Source organism: Medicago truncatula, chromosome 2 (assembly GCF_003473485.1).
Source record: "Medicago truncatula cultivar Jemalong A17 chromosome 2, MtrunA17r5.0-ANR, whole genome shotgun sequence".
Classification (NCBI taxonomy): domain Eukaryota; kingdom Viridiplantae; phylum Streptophyta; class Magnoliopsida; order Fabales; family Fabaceae; genus Medicago; species Medicago truncatula.
The window spans coordinates 680,305-698,285 of NC_053043.1; the positions used below are offsets into that span (position 1 = coordinate 680,305).

The window sequence follows — 17,981 nt, forward strand, 5'->3', positions numbered from 1 at the left end:
ATACATATTTAAAGTTGTTCCACTTTGTTTGGGACCTTCCTCCAACTTCAAAAGGCATATAAACTGGAAATAGATAGGGCATCCTTTTACTGAAAACGATATATTAAAGACTTTTTTCTAGGCAAAATTACTACTTAATGACCCAAATCTAAGTTGCAAGTATATTGTGTTGTGTTCTCTTGCCTCAAATAAGGAATCGGTTCCTAGAGGAGGCATAGAGACCGTACTTTGACCAGTTGAGCGGAAGGGATATTCGTTGAAGGGTTTACCCCATTTATCTACCATTCATTTACCGTCAATTTATGAAAGAAATATACATAATAAAAACACTAGTGAAATTCATTTATTAAAATACTTCTCACTAATTTATCATTTATGTTTAGGTCCACCGAAAAGGGTTTTAGTGACTAAATTTCTTCTCATCCCTTACTCTTACCCTCTGGCATCATTACAACATTAAGTGAAAAATAAAAGGCCCTGGTGTACTTTGTAAAATCCAACAAAAAAGTCCATTTTAATGGAAATGTCTCAATTTTGATTTGAAATAGAGAAGTTTGTGAATTTGTTTTGGCAAATTCTAACAAGAGTATGATGAAAGATATTTTGGTGGTTGATTTTTTACCTTTAGACAACCCTAGTTTCGGTGCAAATTAGAAGGGAAAAAAAAAACTCATCCATACATCCGAAGAGCTGATACGATACGAGAGAAAAGAAGAGAAAGAATGAAAATGTAAGTAGTTAGATTCATACTCTGCAAGGACATTAAACTATTGCTCCCTCTCATTGGTAAGTAAATTGTAAGCATTTTCGTTAACGTTCTTTAAATTTTAAGGCCTACCTCATTAACTTGAAACCCAACTCATTTAAACTTTGTTTTTTCCTAAAAAAATAATGACAATGGGGCATTATTTCCACTATGGTTGTCAATTTGTCACTAGCTTGATTTGGACCATGGTGCTTTTGTTTTGTTCCACTTATGAACTTGGACCATAAATACAGAATATATTAGTACTATTGATATTGAGAGAAATAAATGATGCCTTCTCGGTGTGACGATGAGCCAAGAGGCACTTCATTTATGGAGTTTTTATTGTATCAACCAACTCTGACCAACTTTTATTCTCCTAATAGCACCCATAAACTCAGGATAAGGGAATCTAAACATGAGTCCCTCATCTTGCAGTGTGGCAAAGAGAGAAAGGGATCACCAAGAACAAGATCAACATGATCAGGATAGGAGTCAAAAAACTAGGTAGGAAGTGCAATAGAGCCATCATTGAAGCAGTTATCAGAAGCTGCAACCTTGCCTTGTTGGAAGGTTGTTGTATTATACCGAAAAACAACTTAAGTTATTGAAGCAACATAGGATCATGCTATGAAATTTGAATAAGAGGATTTGAGATAAAAGGAGAAAGGGACCTTTCAAAGTTTGAGCGTGAGTGAGTAAGCTCAAATGAATTAGTTTTAATAAAATTTGGTAAAGTGACAAACAAAGCTCTATTCATATAGAGTTTACCAAATGAACTCATTTTAAGAAAATATGGTAAAATGTGACACATGAAACTTCAATGCTAATTTTGTGTCCACAAAAAGGGGTTAAGATCCTCTCCATTTATGTGTTTCTCCATTTCATTATACATTCTTGCTCTTCTTCTATCTTTTTGGTTACGTTTAATATTAACCTCATATCACCTTCAAATTATTGTGATAAGCGCAGCAGAATATCAGGAATGTCCTAACATATTTACCTTAGAAGTTAATTCCCGTAAGTTCTGTAAACACGGTCTAACATATCATTGAAATAGTTGGAACGATTTCTCGTGCCAACAAGCACTACAAGTGTATGATACAGGTGGAAAAATACCAGTATTGCACTAGACAACACTTCACATTGAAATCTAAAAAGGTCCTTGCTATATGATAAGGATCAGGAACTATACAAACTGTAAGCTAATTACAGTTAACGTTGTATGAAAGTTAGCTTACTGTGGTTTTTTTACTCAGTCCAAGATCAAGTATGATATATATTCTGTAATCCAGTATAAGCATTTTTGTGGTTGATAGGAAAGTAGACAGACATTACTGTGGTTCTTCAACCTCCACCCTTGAGTAAGTGTAGCTCTCAACATTGGAGTCGCCTTCTTTGACCTTTGTCCAGGAAATCCTCCATACCTTAAACAAACTTTGCCTGCATGTAGACCACAACAATCAGAAAACATCAAGAAGAGTAGTCAAACTACGATATTATAATCGTAAATCAGCTTTCCAAACAAGCAGAAGAAAATGAACAAGTTATCCACGAACGCTACAATCATGGGTGGATATTGATTCAAAGAAACAAGATAGAAACAGTTTGCTTTGTTGGATGAATTGTGATTCCTAAACTAGATGCATGTGTAATCCCCTTGCTCTTATTGACATGAGAGGAAAAATATAGTAAGGCTGTCAACATTACCACCCAGGTTCTCATATTATTTGGTTAATGGCTCAAATATATGAAATCTAACATACAAGAGCTGTATATATCCTGGTAAAGGAAAAAATTAGTAAGACGGAAATAAATGCAAAAAGTACATGTGTACCAATTGAGAGTGAACATGTTGATTGAGAATTCGAGTTTAAAATCAAAATGTAACAAAAGAACTCCAAGCAGGTGTTTGTAATCAAGATATACCATATAATTAGACAAAGAAACAGGAAAAATCTCCATTGACTAGGTTCCCTTTCTAGAGTTTACTAATGTTTCTTTCATATTTTCAAGCTCCATGTACACCCCAATATCCAAGCTGAAACTTTATAGGGTTGAATATGTTTAGTCCCTATAAAATGATGACTTTTTAAGTTTAGTCCCTAGATAAAAAAAAAAAAAATAGTCCCTATTTTTATTAATTTTTACCAAAAAAAATTAACTGTTTTTAGTCTTGCATTTAGTCTCTATAAAAAGAAAATTAAGGACTAAAAAAAATTGAAGAAAATTTGTGCAGGGACTAAACTTGAAAACTCGTGAATTTTATCGTGACAAAAAACATATTTAATCCAACTTTTTATAAACCACATAGGGCCTAAGCCCAATGCCATCTCATTTTGAGTTAATTACATATTCCCGTAATTAGGAAGTATTCTTGCACACAATTCAAACTCGATTAGAATTAAGTTGATCAATCATATGCAATTTACTGCTGGGGACAGGCATATACCTCTCAGGTTCCACACTCCTCTTTGCAAGCATGAATGTCAAGAAGACAGGAACCATTGCTGCAAACAAGTGCTTAAGTGTATGACCACTGACAATATGATGAGTCCATTTGTAGACGACATCATCAGTGGCCTCTAACACCTTAGCCAGAAGATAAAATCCTGCAAAGAATTTACTGAAAATCTAAGAACAGTTGGTGTTCATAATTAATTTTGAGCTGAAACAATACTGTAATACAAATACATACCTGCAGCCCAGAGCCAATAAGTTGAATGAGTGTACATTGGAGGCAACAAAATAGCCATGAGTGGAATTGCAATGCATGGTACAAATTGAATCAAAGCATATGGACGGAGGTCGTCAAAGAACCTAGGTAAATGGAAGACGAGTGGTTATTTAATGAGTTAAAATTCAGTTGAATGATGAGTACTTACATTTAGGCTATGCTTGGGAGTTGAGTTTTGGAGGGAAATAGAGGGGAAAATTTATTTTCCAGTTCTAAATTAAAGAACTTATAAATTATTTCTAAAATCAATTAAAAGGATGATTAAAATATTATATGACCTTCTATCATGACATTCCTTCAATTTTTTTAAAACTCAAATATATGTCAATATATAGACTTAACCCTCCGAAATCTTCCTCTTCAAAACCCTCCAAAACACAACTCTCAAACATGCCCTTAACCTCAAATTGGCACCACATAAATGAATGATAAAATAACATTAATGTGCCGCCGTCCCTGGGATTGGCTACTCAATAAGGAACGCACTACTCAATCACTTCGCCCTTTCAGGTCTCGTGCTTGGGGGGCTATGTACCGCCATAAGAAATAAATCCTACGGACTAGGGGAACCCACCACGTGCCTACCATGAGGGTGTAGTCCCCACAAAGCATAACGTCTAGGATCCTGGAGCCATATCCACAAGCCACATGGGGCCCCTAGCGGATTCTTGTGCCTCAAGCCCGAAGTCCCTGCCCACTTCGACCAACTCTCCCCTCTCCACTTTCATGTGGCCTATAACTCAGAAGGGAGAAGAGGCGAGAAACGGGCTAAGCTGGCATGGGACGTGGAGGTAATCAGTTCCGCTAGGTCTAGGCTTCTGTAAATATTGGAGTCAGGCTCCTCATAAAGGTTCATGTTTACAGACTACCTACATCACTGACCCTGGTAAAGCACATCGCAGCTAGGGTGGAACTATTGTACTTGGAACAGGTACAATTAAAAAGGACTAGTTTAACTTCTGGCATTCTGATTCTCTGAAGTCTAAACTATGTTGTGATTCTTCACAATAAATCATGTGATAAATGGAAGATAAATTAAATTTGCAGAATTCACATTGAGTTTTATGCTTTATCCATAAATAGAACAAAAGTTTTTGTTTATCATTGTTAGAGAAGGGAATAGGTCAAACAAGAGTGGAAAAAAAAATCATATATGGATTCTTCAACAATGATTGAACTCCAATAACAGTATGAGACAAGTAAATGAAATATTGCTGACAAAGCAAAAATAAAAAAGGCAGTGAGCTTACCTCCAATACACGATACTTATTACACCAGCCAAAACAAGAGGTATAATTGAGATCATTCCTTTCCTTTCATCAATTCGCTCAATGATGAATATCGCAATGATTGACGTAAAAGCAACAGTCATCTGAAATGATAAAAGCAAATTAGGAATTAAAATTGACAAAAAAAAAAGAAAAAAGAAAAAAGGAAAGGGGTATTAACTTAGCAGTGAGAAATTGCTCCTATAAACAACATAGGTTATACTACATAGATTATAGTATAACCTATGTATCCTCAATCCTTCATATTGAAGGTATGTCTGGAGTCCGACACATGTTGATGTCAGACAACAACACGACACGGCATACAGTTACATTCAATCACTTTCATTTTCGAAAATTAGAGGGTTTTACATGTCAGTGTCAGTTTTGTGTGCGGTGTGTATGTCAACTCACAGGTAACCTATCCCAGACAAGACTAGCATCATCTGGCTTGAGATGGTAGTATGAAGATCCAATTCCAACAGCAGCCACACCAACATAGAAGCATGTCCAACCCCATAGTTCACCTTGCAAGCTTTTGCAATCATCAATAATAACAAGAACAAAACAACATAGTATTAATACAAAAATTTACACTGTCGGCATATACAAATTAAATGAAGTAGTTGGAATAATACCTGAGCTTAAAATAATTTCCATGATGACAGAGTACAAGTCCAATGAGACCAATAATGAGAAAAGGGAAATTGGAGATGACGTTAAGTGCATTGGGAATACCTATAAATAAAATAAAATAAAATTAGTAGAAAAAAGAAAGTAGAAGAAATTAGGGATAGAGTTAGTTACCAAAGAAGGTGCGTTGATCAGCAAAATTATGATAATCTTGGGACTGAGGAATAGCTGGGGTTACAATCATGAGTACTATGAAGCAAATAAGAGCTACTGCCCAAGCATAAACGACGCGTTTTCTCATTTTTGGATTCACAGACAGACCAAACAAGATTGGATCAGAGATGATGCTGTATCGTGGCGTGGCGGTTGGATACTTTAAGCTTTTTAACTAATTTATTAATTAATTCAAGGCTTAAATGCTCTTTTGGTCCCTTAACTATTTAATTGGTATCGCTTTGGTTTCTTAACTAAAAAAAAGATTGTTTGAAGATTTTAAGTTTTTTTTAGTCTCGTTTTGGTCCTTTCTGTTAAGTTTCCGTTAGAGTTTTTAAAAAAAGTTAACTCCTGGATACGTGTCACCTTGTCATTGGCTCTGAGTTTTTTTTTTTATTTTTAAAAATTATTGTTTTTTTTTCAAATATATATATTTTTTAAAAAAAAATTCAAAGCCAATGACAACGTGACACGTGTCCCAGAGTTAACACGTGTCACCTTCTCATTGGTTCTGAGAATTTTTTAAAAATAAAATAAAATATATATATTTAAAAAAAATTAAATTTTTTTTTTATAATTTTTTTTTGTAAAGAAAAAAAAATCTCAGAGCCAATGACAAGGTGACATGTGTCCACACTTAACGTTTTTTTATTAAAACTAACGGAAACCTAACAGAAGGGACCAAAACGAGACTAAAAAAAAACTTAAAATCCTCAAACAATCTTTTTTTTAGTTAAGGGATCAAAGCGATACCAATTAAATAGTTAAGGGACTAAAAGAACATTTAAGCCTTAATTCAAACATAATTCAGTTGAACAAAAACATAATCCACATAAATAATTAAAACTAAATTATATTTTTATTGGGTCTAAAATTACATTACAATCTCTTTTATGGAGGCGCACGTATAAATGTAAAAAATTAAAACATAAATTAATTAGTCACATCATTTAAATCTACTTTTTTATAAAAAAAAATTCATTTGTAAGTGTATGTTCAAATAAATTTGATTTGAATTTGTGTCAAGATATAATTTTTCCTCTTTCTAGGGTTGTGCTAAAGGTTTTTGCATAAAAAACTAATGAAAATGACTAACTTGATTGACGGAAGCAGAGATTTGGGACTAAATTGAGGTATTTTATAGTTATATGACCACTTTAAAATAAAGAATTAAGTTAAATGACCGGATCTTATAAAAAAAATATTTAAAGAACTGGATGTTCAATTAAGCCTTTAAAAATCATGGTAATACCAAACTACTATCTTGCACCTTCCCGTCCATAGTCTTTGCCTTTTTTGTTAAAGTTGTTAACACCAAAAGAACCGCAACAGAACCATCAAACCTTAGCCAATCTTTGTTTAAATATGATAATGTTAAGATTTTTAGAAGTCTAATCAATTGAAAAGACGATGCTAAAATCTACATAAAACTATAAAAATTCATTGAAATTTATGAGATTGACCTACTTAAGTAAATAAGGATAACAATTTTTTTTATTATTTATTGATTTATACTTTAGATTAAATTATAAATTTGTTAATTTTCCCATTCCTTATTAAGTTATATTTTTCTAAAATGTGATATTAAATACGAAAATAAAGTTTACAAATCCTAACTCAACTGACAAATTTTTTAAATTGTTAGATCGAACGTTATTACTACGGTTCGAACCCCAACTCCTCTATTTATATGCGTAATTATTTTATGAATATTGTCATTTTGTCTATAAAAATAAAAAATTAAGTACATCATCTATTCCAATAAAAAAAGTATACTAACGAATCATGCGCAACTTTCAAAAATGTCAAAAAAAAAAAAAGGTGCGAGACTAGTGAATGAAAGAAGTACTTACTCGAGACCCTCTACCTACTAAGAATGATGGTTGCACAAAATCTTACGGACTTAGATACCATACCACCATTGTGGATGGAGGATGGTCTTGGTAGTTTAGTAGTGTACACATTTTTTTGTTGGTATGTACGTAGTAGTGTACTAAACTAAGTAAGTGTTACGTACAGTTTGCAAACAAAAAAAGAAATCACATGCCATGCCACACAGACGGCACGAGCGAGCGTGAATAATAACAATAGATTAACAAGTATAATTAATTACTTTACCAGAACCAAAACCCTGTTTTGCGGCACCCATATATAAACCTTACTCAACCAAAGTCCTTAGTTGTGCAATCAAAGCAAAACCCTCAAACAAACAAACACAGAGACGCAGGCAGAAGCAGAAAAAGAGGCTTATCGATGTCGCAGTCTTTGGAGCTTCTGCTTATACAATTCTTGATGCCAGATAACGACGCACGCCGTCAAGCTGAAGATCAAATCAAACGCCTCGCCAAAGATCCTCAAGTCGTCCCCGCTTTGATTCATCACCTCCGCACCGCTAAAACCCCTAACGTCCGTCAACTCTCCGCCGTCCTCCTCCGTAAGAAAATCACCGGTCATTGGTCTAAACTCTCTCCTCAAATCAAACAACTCGTTAAACAATCTCTCATTGATAGCATCACCATGGAACACAGGTCAGTCATACTTCTTATCTTAATCACTTCATTATTAACACAATTTAGCTTAATTTGATTAATTCAATAATCTGTATATTTTTCAGTCCTCCTGTAAGAAAAGCCAGTGCGAATGTTGTTAGCATTGTTGCAAAGTATGCTGTTCCGTCTGGCGAGTGGCCGGATTTGTTTCCGTTTCTTTTTCAATGTAGTCAGAGTCCACAAGAAGATCATCGCGAAGTTAGTTATCATTTTCTGTTTTGCTTTCATTTTACTTCTATTGTACTTTTATGCTGAATTTTCTATTGTAAATTTTGCATGTATATTGTATATTTAGAGGTAGATGACAATAACTATAGCCTATAGGATATAACTAACTATTTTCTAATTGGATCTGTTAGGATGAATGGCTAATTTGCGCTTTATAGCTTAAGCGCTTATCATGTATAAGCTATTTCTATAGCAAAAGATAATAAAGTTAAGTGTATGTTTGGTTATGTTGTGAGAGAAATTGATTTTGAGTGAATTGATTATGTAAAGTTGAGTCTGTCTAAATTGAGTTGAAGGTAAAGTGTTTTGTGTTTGCATACATTCATGTAAAAGTGAGTTGAATTCTAAATTTTAGTGTAAAAATTGATTGTATAATCGTTAGCTTCAAGTAGAATCAATTCTGGAGGCAAAATCAGTTCTATTCGAAAGCAACTAAACATGTCAAAATAAAATAAAATTCTACACCTCTAGAATCAATTTTAGCTCCTCCAAAAGTGGAACCAAATAAACATATACAGTAAATTGTTTTCGTATAAGCTATAAGCTATTTTCATAAGCTATCTTGAAGAACTTGTGAAAATAAGCTGAAAACAGTTTATAAACATGTCATAAGCTGTTTTCATAATCTCAGGAATTTATTCTAGTAGCAAGCTCAAATAAGCTAATTCAATCACGCCTATAAATCTTATTCTCTATTTGTATTGTTATGTCATTATTTGGTGTTTGTTATGTGATGTTTGCAATGGAATTTGAGAATGATTTAGATCTTAGAGAAGACAGTGTTTGTTTGACTAAGCTTTTGTTTTTTTTGGAATTTTATTAGGTGGCATTGATTCTCTTCAGTTCTTTAACCGAAACAATTGGGAATGCTTTTCGACCACATTTCGCAGCTCTACAAGCTCTTTTACTTAAGTGTTTGCAGGATGAGACTAGCAACCGAGTTCGAGTTGCTGCTCTCAAGTAAGTTGGAATCAAATATTGGTTTAATTGTGTGTGTACAGGCTTCAAAGCAACTATTTATTATGGTGTCCTGTTTTCGCTTACGAATATCTTTTTCAAATTTTGCCAGGGCAGTGGGATCTTTTATGGAATTCACTCATGATGGGGATGAAGTGGTATGTATGTCCGTGTTATTCGTGTGATTGCAACTATAATAATAAAAACCTTAAATATTTATTGTTTCTGTTAATTTTCGTATTTATTTTCTTCATGTTAGCGGACTTGGTGTGTTTCATTGGCAGACGGTATTTAGTGAAGGATTTTCATGTTGGCTGTAATAAGTTCACCATTTAGAGATTTCAATATGTGATTATTGGGAACTCAGAAAAAAGAGATGGAAAACCATATAGGAAGAACCAAATCATTAGAGTTTTTTTTTTTTTGAAGGAACCAAATCATTAGAGTTGTGTTATTGAAAACTGAATAAAAAATGTGAAGGAATGTCCCACTAGGGTTTCCCCTTCACAAAGGATCTCTTCTTTCGCTTTAAAACTGTCAAATGTACTGAATGAGTCTCCCTTATCTGATTTCCCCTTTTCTACCTAACCAAACATCTCTAATGGGCTAACTGACAAAACGAACAGTTGTCCTTATCCTATCTGAATCTATCGTATTGGTAAAATTGAATTAATTAATTTACTGCAATCAATTCCCTTTGTAGAACTGTTAGAATATAAAAAATATCTTTTCCTCTAATAGGACCATTGGAAAAAAGTACTCCCTCCGTTTCAAAATGAGTGTCGTTTAAGGTTTTTGCACACATATTAAGAAATGCAATAAAGTTGTCTAAAGATATAATCCTTTTACTAAACTACCCTTAATAACTATTGGTGTGTTCCCATATAAGTAGAATAGGAGTATATTACTTTGAAAATAGTGTACACATCATTAATTAGAGGGCATAATTGTAAAAGTTTGTATTGAAAAGTGAACATGACATTCATTTTCAAACAAATTTATTTTGATAAAGAGACACTCATTTTGAAATGGAGGGAGTAAAAGGAAGGAGAATAAGAAAAATAAACAATGTATAATAATTCTAACTATACCAGACAAGTTTGCATTAAATTTAAAGCATCAAATACTCCTTCATTTTTCATAGGTCTTCTGAAAGTTTCTTTTTTGTTAAGCTCATGCTAGCTGTGGAATTATCATAGGGTGCCTAGAAATATGTTGACATAAGAAGTATAGCAGGAAATTTTCTCATTATGAGTGATTTCTTGGATAATCAGCATTTTTAGGAATTTAAGTTACTTCATTGGTGCCAAGACAGGGTTTTAGTGACAAAATGTTTATCATCATTTTTAGGAATTTAAGTTACTTCATTGGTGTCAATACAGGGCCACAGTAACAAAATGTTGTGCTCACTGCTCTGTATTTTGCTTCTTTTTTTTTGGGTGCTTTTGTGAGCTATAGTGATTTTTCAAAAGAACAACACATGTTGTCTGAAATGAATTTTCACCCAGCAATAATTTTTTCCTCATGATGTTATACATCATAGGTAGTATTAATAATTCAACATTGATGTTCTGATGTACATTGCATTCATGTAAAGCTACAATGAAACTAGTTAGAGGCTTGTTATCAACTTTTCAGTGTATTGCTTCTTATATTATGTTTACTTCTCTGCTGCATATTGTGTATTTTATTCAAGTTTTACTAACTTAAATTTTATCATAAATACACAGATTAAGTTTCGTGAGTTTATTCCAAGCATCTTAAATGTATCAAGACAGTGCCTTGCTTCAGGAGAAGAAGATGTTGCCATAATTGCTTTTGAAATTTTCGATGAGTTGATTGAATCTCCTGCCCCTCTTCTTGGAGATTCAGTCAAATCCATAGTACAGTTCTCTCTTGAGGTTTGCTCAACTCAAATTTTGGAGCCTAATACACGCCATCAGGTTGGTTAGGGTCATAAAGTATATCGCTATGACTTTTTATACTCTTGCTTTCATATTTGTTTTGCTCACTAGTTTGTTGTTACTGGCTTTATCTAACAGGCAATTCAGATTATTTCATGGCTCGCAAAGTACAAGTCCAGTATTTTGAAAAAGCATAAGCTGATCATCCCTATCTTACATGTTTTATGCCCTTTGCTTGCTGAATCAACCAATGAAAACGAAGATGATGATCTTGCACCTGATCGAGCTGCTGCAGAAGTTATCGATACAATGGCTTTGAACATTCCAAAACATGTTTTCCCACCTGTTTTTGAATTTGCTTCTGTAAGCTGTCAAAATGCAAACCCAAAGTTTCGAGAAGCATCTGTTACTGCATTGGGTGTCATTTCTGAAGGTTGTTTGGAACAAATGAAAAAAAAGCTGGAGCCTATTCTCCAAATTGTCCTGGGAGCTCTCAGGGATCCAGAACAAATGGTTAGAGGAGCGGCTTCCTTTGCTTTGGGTCAATTTGCTGAGTACTTACAGCCTGAAATTGTGTCCCATTATGAGAGCGTCCTTCCCTGCATTTTAAATGCTCTTGAGGATGCATCTGATGAAGTAAAGGTATACATTGGAGAAGAGAATGGTTTATCAATACAATAGGATAATAGATTATCTGCTACTTATATAAAAAAAAGGTCTGCACGCTGTATGATCATTTCATTTAATTTGTGCAGGAAAAGTCATACTATGCTTTGGCTGCTTTTTGTGAGAACATGGGTGAAGAAATCCTTCCTTTTCTAGATCCTTTGATGGGAAGGCTGTTAGCAGCTCTCCAAAACAGTTCTCGTATTTTAAAAGAAACATGCATGGTAGGATTCTGTATCCTATAAAGATTGTTATAATCATGATGAAACATCTATTGGTTAAATAGTTTGATATTTAAATCTATACCTTCCTCCTGAACATTCTTGCAGTCTGCCATTGGTTCTATTGCTTCTGCTGCAGAGCAAGCTTTCATTCCTTATGCTGAAAGGGTTTTAGAGTTGATGAAAAACTTCATGGTGCTAACTAATGACGAGGATCTCCGTTCACGTGCAAGAGCAACGGAACTAGTAGGAATGGTTGCAATGTCTGTAGGGAAAACGAGAATGGAACCAATATTACCTCCTTATATAGAAGCTGCGATTTCTGTAATTACCTTCACACTTAACACTGTTGCTGATTTTGCATTTGACCTTCTTCCTGGAATAATTTGATTTTCGTCTGTTATTTTAGGGGTTTGGTTTGGAGTATAGCGAGCTTCGGGAGTACACACATGGATTCTTCAGCAACGTTGCCGAGATTTTGGGTGACAGTTTTGCACAGGTCTGTTTTTATTGACTTAATGTAATTACAAAATCACACTTCCTCTTACTAGTGAAATTTTGTATTGGTAAACAGTATCTTCCTCATGTCGTGCCTCTTGCATTTTCTTCCTGCAATCTTGATGATGGTTCTGCGATTGACATTGATGAGTGTGATGATGATATTGCCAATGGATTTGAAGGAGTTTCATCAGACGATGAAGCTCATGACGAGCCAAGGGTTCGTAATATAAGTATTAGAACTGGAGTGTTGGATGAAAAGGCAGCTGCAACCCAAGCCCTTGGCTTATTTGCACAGCATACAACCATCTCTTATGCTCCGTATCCTTTGCCTGGATTACTTTTTGCTTTCTTTTCTAGTTATTCATTTCATGACATATAATCAGCACTAGAAGGTATATTTGATTTCTTAAATCATGTTAAGCTATTTGGAGGAGACACTAAGAATCTTGGTCAAACACTGTGGTTATTTTCATGGAGATGTCAGACTTCAGGCAATCACTGCTTTAAAACGTAGGTGAAAATTACTTTCTTAATTTTGTTTATTTTTCAAAATTGCGTTTATTTGTTTTACCTACTCTTGTTTCCTAGTCTGTTTCATGATTTTAATGCATGGCAGGAATCTTGAACTTTTCAAAAGTAATTGTTTGTGGTTGTTTCAGCATAAAGTGCATTTTACCATGTTTAAAATTGTTCTTATTAGTAATTAGTAATGCAGACCCAAGAATCCCATACAAACACATTAAACCTTGCATTCAAACCATGCCATATCTTATATCCATTCAAAATCAACGAGGAAAAGAAGGAAAAAGATAATCAGTGGAAGCAAACTGTCCATTCTACATTATACTTTACCTTTTAATTCATGATGATTCATATATTCACATATTTCTATGTTATATGTGTTCTCAAATACCTCAGTTTTATTTATAATATAATCACTGAATGCTGACGTGTGTTTGATTTTAACTGCAGATGCTTTAACTGCAGCCCATGCAATCTTCCAAAGCCAAAATGTAAATCACTGCTCCCTTCCTTCTTTTATCATTTCACCTTTTCCTTTTTAAAAAATGAACATTTGTTAATTACCATTATTTTTTGGTCCCTTTGATTTTATTTTATTTATTTTTCCATACTTGAGTATAGAGTTTTAACATTATATTACAGATACAGCATGTGAGAAAGTAAAAGAAAATGATAGAAAGTAAGAGAGAAGTTTAGACAGAATCTAAGGGTTGCTTGTTGTAAATTTGATCTGAAATTGATGATTCTAATAGATAAATCCAAATAATTTACTAATGCTAACTATGCCAGTATAGCTGACTAGCAATTGTAGAAGCTTCTCTGGAAGCTAACTAACTATACCAGAATAGCTGACTAGCAAGTGTAGAAGCTTTTGGAAGCAACTAGACTACTGTACAGCTAAATGGCAACTAAAAATCTAGAAAAAAGTGTGTTATGTTATCATAAACACACTTCTCGTTTAGAGGGCTACCACATAATAGTATACGACAATATGTGTTTCTCTGAATTTAAATGTTTGCTCTTTTGTTTCAAGCCTTTTTCTTACTAAAGTCAAAATTGACACCACCCTTACTTTTCAGGACGGGGCTGCCAAAGCAAAAGAAATTCTTGGTGAGAACGTTAACCAAGTCTGGAAAAATATTTATGTTATTGTGTTATTGTCATGATTTTAGCTATCGAGTATGATTGATTCTACAGATACTGTGATGAATATTTTCATCAAGACTATGGTTGATGATGATGACAAGGAAGTGGTTGCTCAGGCTTGCACTAATGTAGCTGACATCATTCGAGATTATGGCTATGCAACTCTTGAGCCATGTAAGCATAGAATTATTTGACCTATACCATCTAATGTTATTTTTGCCGAGCTAATGCTAACGTGAGATTTTCTGATACCAGACTTGCCCAAGCTTGTTCATGCAACTTCATTGTTGCTCCAGGAGCAATCTGCTTGTCAGCTGCAAGAATCAGACAGTGAAATTGATGAAGATGATAGTGCACACGATGAAGTACTTATGGATGCAGTTTCTGATCTTCTCCCTGCATTTGCAAAGTCCATGGGTGCTCAATTTGCTCCAATTTTTGAACAACTATTTGATCATTTGATGAAATTTGCAGTAAGTTGGCAACCAAAATGTTTTACAGTTAGAAGATAGAACATAAAGTTAAATCATAAATAACGTTTTTACTTTGAAATGCAGAAAGCTTTCCGTCCCCCTGAAGATAAGACCATGGTTGTTGCCTGCCTTGCGGAAATTGCTCAGAACATGGGTTTTCCAATTGCAGTCTATGTGGATGTAATTCTGTTTCTTATTTTGGATTTCTAAATTTATTTTATCAGTATTAGCATTTTGAGAATTGTAATTGTTTTGTAAAATCTGATATTATTTTCTCAGCGTGTGATGCCTTTGGTGCTTAAAGAATTAGCGTCACCTGAGGCAACCAATAGAAGAAATGCTGCATTTTGTGTTGGAGAGTTTTGCAAAAATGGTGGCGATTCAGCTTTGAAGTATCCTTTTCGTGCTATCCATTTGATTGATGTACACTAATCTTTCTATTATTTTAGGCTAGCTTATGGAGTGTGCTTATATTTTTTGAATGGATGGAGTGTGTTTATATGATAATTTATGTCAATCAATATTAGTTGATGTATGCAGTTTTTATGGTTGAATCCTGTACTAGTATATCTTTTATTTTCTTCAATCCAATACTAGATATTATGACAATATATTACGTGGGCTTCATCCCCTGTTTGGTGAGTCTGAGCCTGATGATGCGGTGAGGGATAATGCAGCTGGTGCTGTGGCAAGGATGATTATGGTGCATCCGGAGTCTATTCCTTTAAATCAGGTGATTTCCTGCTTAATTTGTAACACTTCTTGCTCAATTAAATATGAACTTATGAACTTATAGCATGTTGCACTTCTAATTTTGTTGTTTATACTTATAGCTAAATGTTTTCTCATTGGATGTTGTCTACATATATCTTGGTTCCGTTTTACAGGTTCTTCCTGTTTTCATGAGAGTTCTTCCATTGAAAGAAGACCACGAGGAGTCTATGGCTGTCTATAGTTGCGTCTCTACTCTTGTATTCTCATCCAATCCACTGGTAATTGTTTCTTTTTCGAAATTTTGAGATTCTTTGTTTTGTTGTTCCCTCTGCAGTAATATTATCCTACCTAATTATGTTTGTCCATTTTTAAATGTATTGCAGATCCATTCTCTTATCCCTGAATTAGTTAATATTTTTGCTCAAGTGGCAGCATCACCTATTGAGACATCTGAAGTCAAAGCTCTAGTAGGCAGAGCCTTTTGTCATCTAATTTCATTATACGGGCAACAAATGCAACCCCTTCTGAGCAACCTCTCACCAGCACATGCACATGCATTATCAGCATTTTCCACAATGAGCTGACCATGCAAACAAAGAGCAATTGAAAATTTTATCCAATTCTTTGTTTTACCTATCAAGAATTTTTTGAAGAAATGTCATGTTATATAGTTTATGTGGAGCTGTTAATTATCAGGTATGCTGCCTGCCTTTGAGAAATATTAAAAATCGTTTGACAATAAATGGTATATCAGTTTTCTACAGAACACCATAAACATATCTCCCTATGATCCTGAATGTTGTAGCAATTTCTAAACCCTCACCTTTAAGAAGACTTATGCATTAATGGATGTCGCAAATTCCTTTAGCGTGTCTATAAATCAATGTTAATAGAAATAGATTTTCTAGGCAGAGTTTTCCATAGAAGACAAATGTTGGTCTCAATAAATGACAATTCACAACAACCTTGTCTAAATTGTTGCTTTTCATTCAAATACTGCTTGTGTTCAATCAAACAACTTACGTATGATGGCTATTACTTTTATTCTTGCAGGTTGCAGCCGTTCCTTTCAGTGCCTTCTGGATTTTTATTTTGGAGTCGCCGATTCTCTTCTTTTATTGATTTTAATTATTTCTCGTGTTATTATTTAGTTTTTTAAAGTAACATTCCTTTTCTTTTCCTCCGCATTATGAAATTTTGATGTTTTTGTTTTCACCAGTTTGGAGGGGTGAAAGTTGTGTCCTCGAGGTTTACGTGGAGAATCTGAACGTTTTAACCAAGTTATATGTGATATATTATCCAGTTTTGTGCATGCTATTGTATTCATTTGCTGTCTGTTTTCAGACATAATTCACCGTAATTGACTGGAAAATATGGCTCTTTTTAAGGTGAACATATTACGTAAGTGTTACACAATCCTCAATTTTTTTGAATGGTTGGGTTGAGCAGTAACATGGTTTCACCCACCCTTAAATTATCTGATCAAAGTCACAAATGTAACCTAAACACTAATAACAGTCGACAACTCCAGTCATTCCATGCCATATTTTGTCTCTTAAATTCACCATTAACGATAGTTTCCTTCTCCATCTTCGTCCATTTCTAATGTTTAAGGGATTTTATTCTATCTAATATATTCATGATTTATTATAATTTCATCCATATAATTGTGAGTATCAAAAGCAAATACGTGCCTAGCAGTTTCTTTTGCTCCAGAGAACCCCCAAAAATATTCAATAATAGAGGTTTTGCTATAGGAAACTCCCAACATCGCAAGACTTTGTCTCCGTCGTAACCATTGAGACTTTGAAACCACCAGAATCTAAGATATCCTCTTCCTACCGAATTCTTCAGAAGAGGTGGTGGATAGAGAGGAAAAAAAAAACTGAGATTCTCCACTAAATATGAATGCAAACAAAATTTCCTTTCTAACTTTACATTTGAAATCTCTTTGCACAAAGACATGCAGTGAGGAGCTTTCAAGTGAACAACTAATTTTTTTTGCAGAATCGATTTATGATAGATTTGGCTTATATTCGGTTCCACATTTGGAGTAGTCAGAATTGATTGGATGTAAAATAAATTGACATGTTTTGTTGGTCTCAAATAGAATTTTGATTTTTTTACCTTTAAAATTGATTCTAATTTGAAGTTATGATTTATAGCTTGAGTGTAAACATGACTTACACGAAAATTTATTGTTTATTTTTATGTAAATGTACTCAAACATAAATCATTATACAAAGTTTGACCCTTAGTAGAATTGCTCCTATCACATGGTTTAAAATGTGCTAAAAGAAGGCACTGTATACAACTCATTCAACAATGGTTATCAGATACATACATTACCATTGGAACAAGACAGTAACAAATAAAATGTTCACCAATTCATCCTGGTACTGACATGGGAAAATTAAAGGACAAAGTAATGGAAACCTCTAAAGGGAAAATAAAAGGATAAAGAAATGGAAACCTCTAAGGTCAAACATCAATGAAAGATAGAG

The 17,981-nt window shown here is 34.0% G+C and overlaps 2 protein-coding genes across 2 annotated transcripts; one reads left to right on the forward strand and one right to left on the reverse strand.

The window, feature by feature from the left end:
• Positions 1-1,760: 1,760 nt before the first annotated feature.
• LOC11423570 (uncharacterized) lies at positions 1,761-5,745 on the reverse strand. Its single transcript, XM_003592963.4, has 7 exons — positions 5,558-5,745; positions 5,389-5,488; positions 5,165-5,285; positions 4,733-4,854; positions 3,444-3,565; positions 3,198-3,357; positions 1,761-2,188 (listed from the first exon to the last, which is right to left on the reverse strand). The coding sequence occupies exons 1-7, from the start codon at positions 5,682-5,684 to the stop codon at positions 2,080-2,082; spliced, it is 861 nt and encodes a 286-aa protein (XP_003593011.1). The 5' UTR covers positions 5,685-5,745; the 3' UTR covers positions 1,761-2,079.
• Positions 5,746-7,849: 2,104 nt separating this feature from the next.
• Positions 7,850-16,790, forward strand: LOC11425121 (importin-4). The gene is made up of 21 exons (XM_003592961.4): positions 7,850-8,124; positions 8,211-8,343; positions 9,197-9,333; positions 9,443-9,488; positions 11,061-11,273; positions 11,373-11,876; positions 11,990-12,124; positions 12,230-12,445; positions 12,531-12,620; positions 12,696-12,940; positions 13,044-13,132; positions 13,595-13,635; positions 14,224-14,254; positions 14,342-14,464; positions 14,546-14,763; positions 14,848-14,943; positions 15,043-15,155; positions 15,361-15,496; positions 15,651-15,755; positions 15,861-16,173; positions 16,531-16,790. The coding sequence occupies exons 1-20, from the start codon at positions 7,850-7,852 to the stop codon at positions 16,059-16,061; spliced, it is 3,147 nt and encodes a 1,048-aa protein (XP_003593009.2). The 3' UTR covers positions 16,062-16,173; positions 16,531-16,790.
• Positions 16,791-17,981: the final 1,191 nt, after the last annotated feature.

Bases quoted from the DNA above. Each gene is read 5' to 3' on its own strand.
- LOC11423570 (XM_003592963.4), bottom strand. From the start codon at position 5,684: ATGAGAAAACGCGTCGTTTATGCTTGGGCAGTAGCTCTTATTTGCTTC. The intron at 4,855-5,164 runs GTGAGTTGACAT...TTATCATTTCAG, and splicing joins TTGTCTGGGATAGGTTACCT to ATGACTGTTGCTTTTACGTC. The intron at 3,566-4,732 runs GTAAGCTCACTG...CCATTTACCTAG, and splicing joins ATAAGTATCGTGTATTGGAG to GTTCTTTGACGACCTCCGTC.
- LOC11425121 (XM_003592961.4), top strand. From the start codon at position 7,850: ATGTCGCAGTCTTTGGAGCTTCTGCTTATACAATTCTTGATGCCAGAT. The intron at 14,465-14,545 runs GTAAGCATAGAA...TTCTGATACCAG, and splicing joins CTATGCAACTCTTGAGCCAT to ACTTGCCCAAGCTTGTTCAT. The intron at 14,944-15,042 runs GTAATTCTGTTT...TTATTTTCTCAG, and splicing joins CAATTGCAGTCTATGTGGAT to CGTGTGATGCCTTTGGTGCT.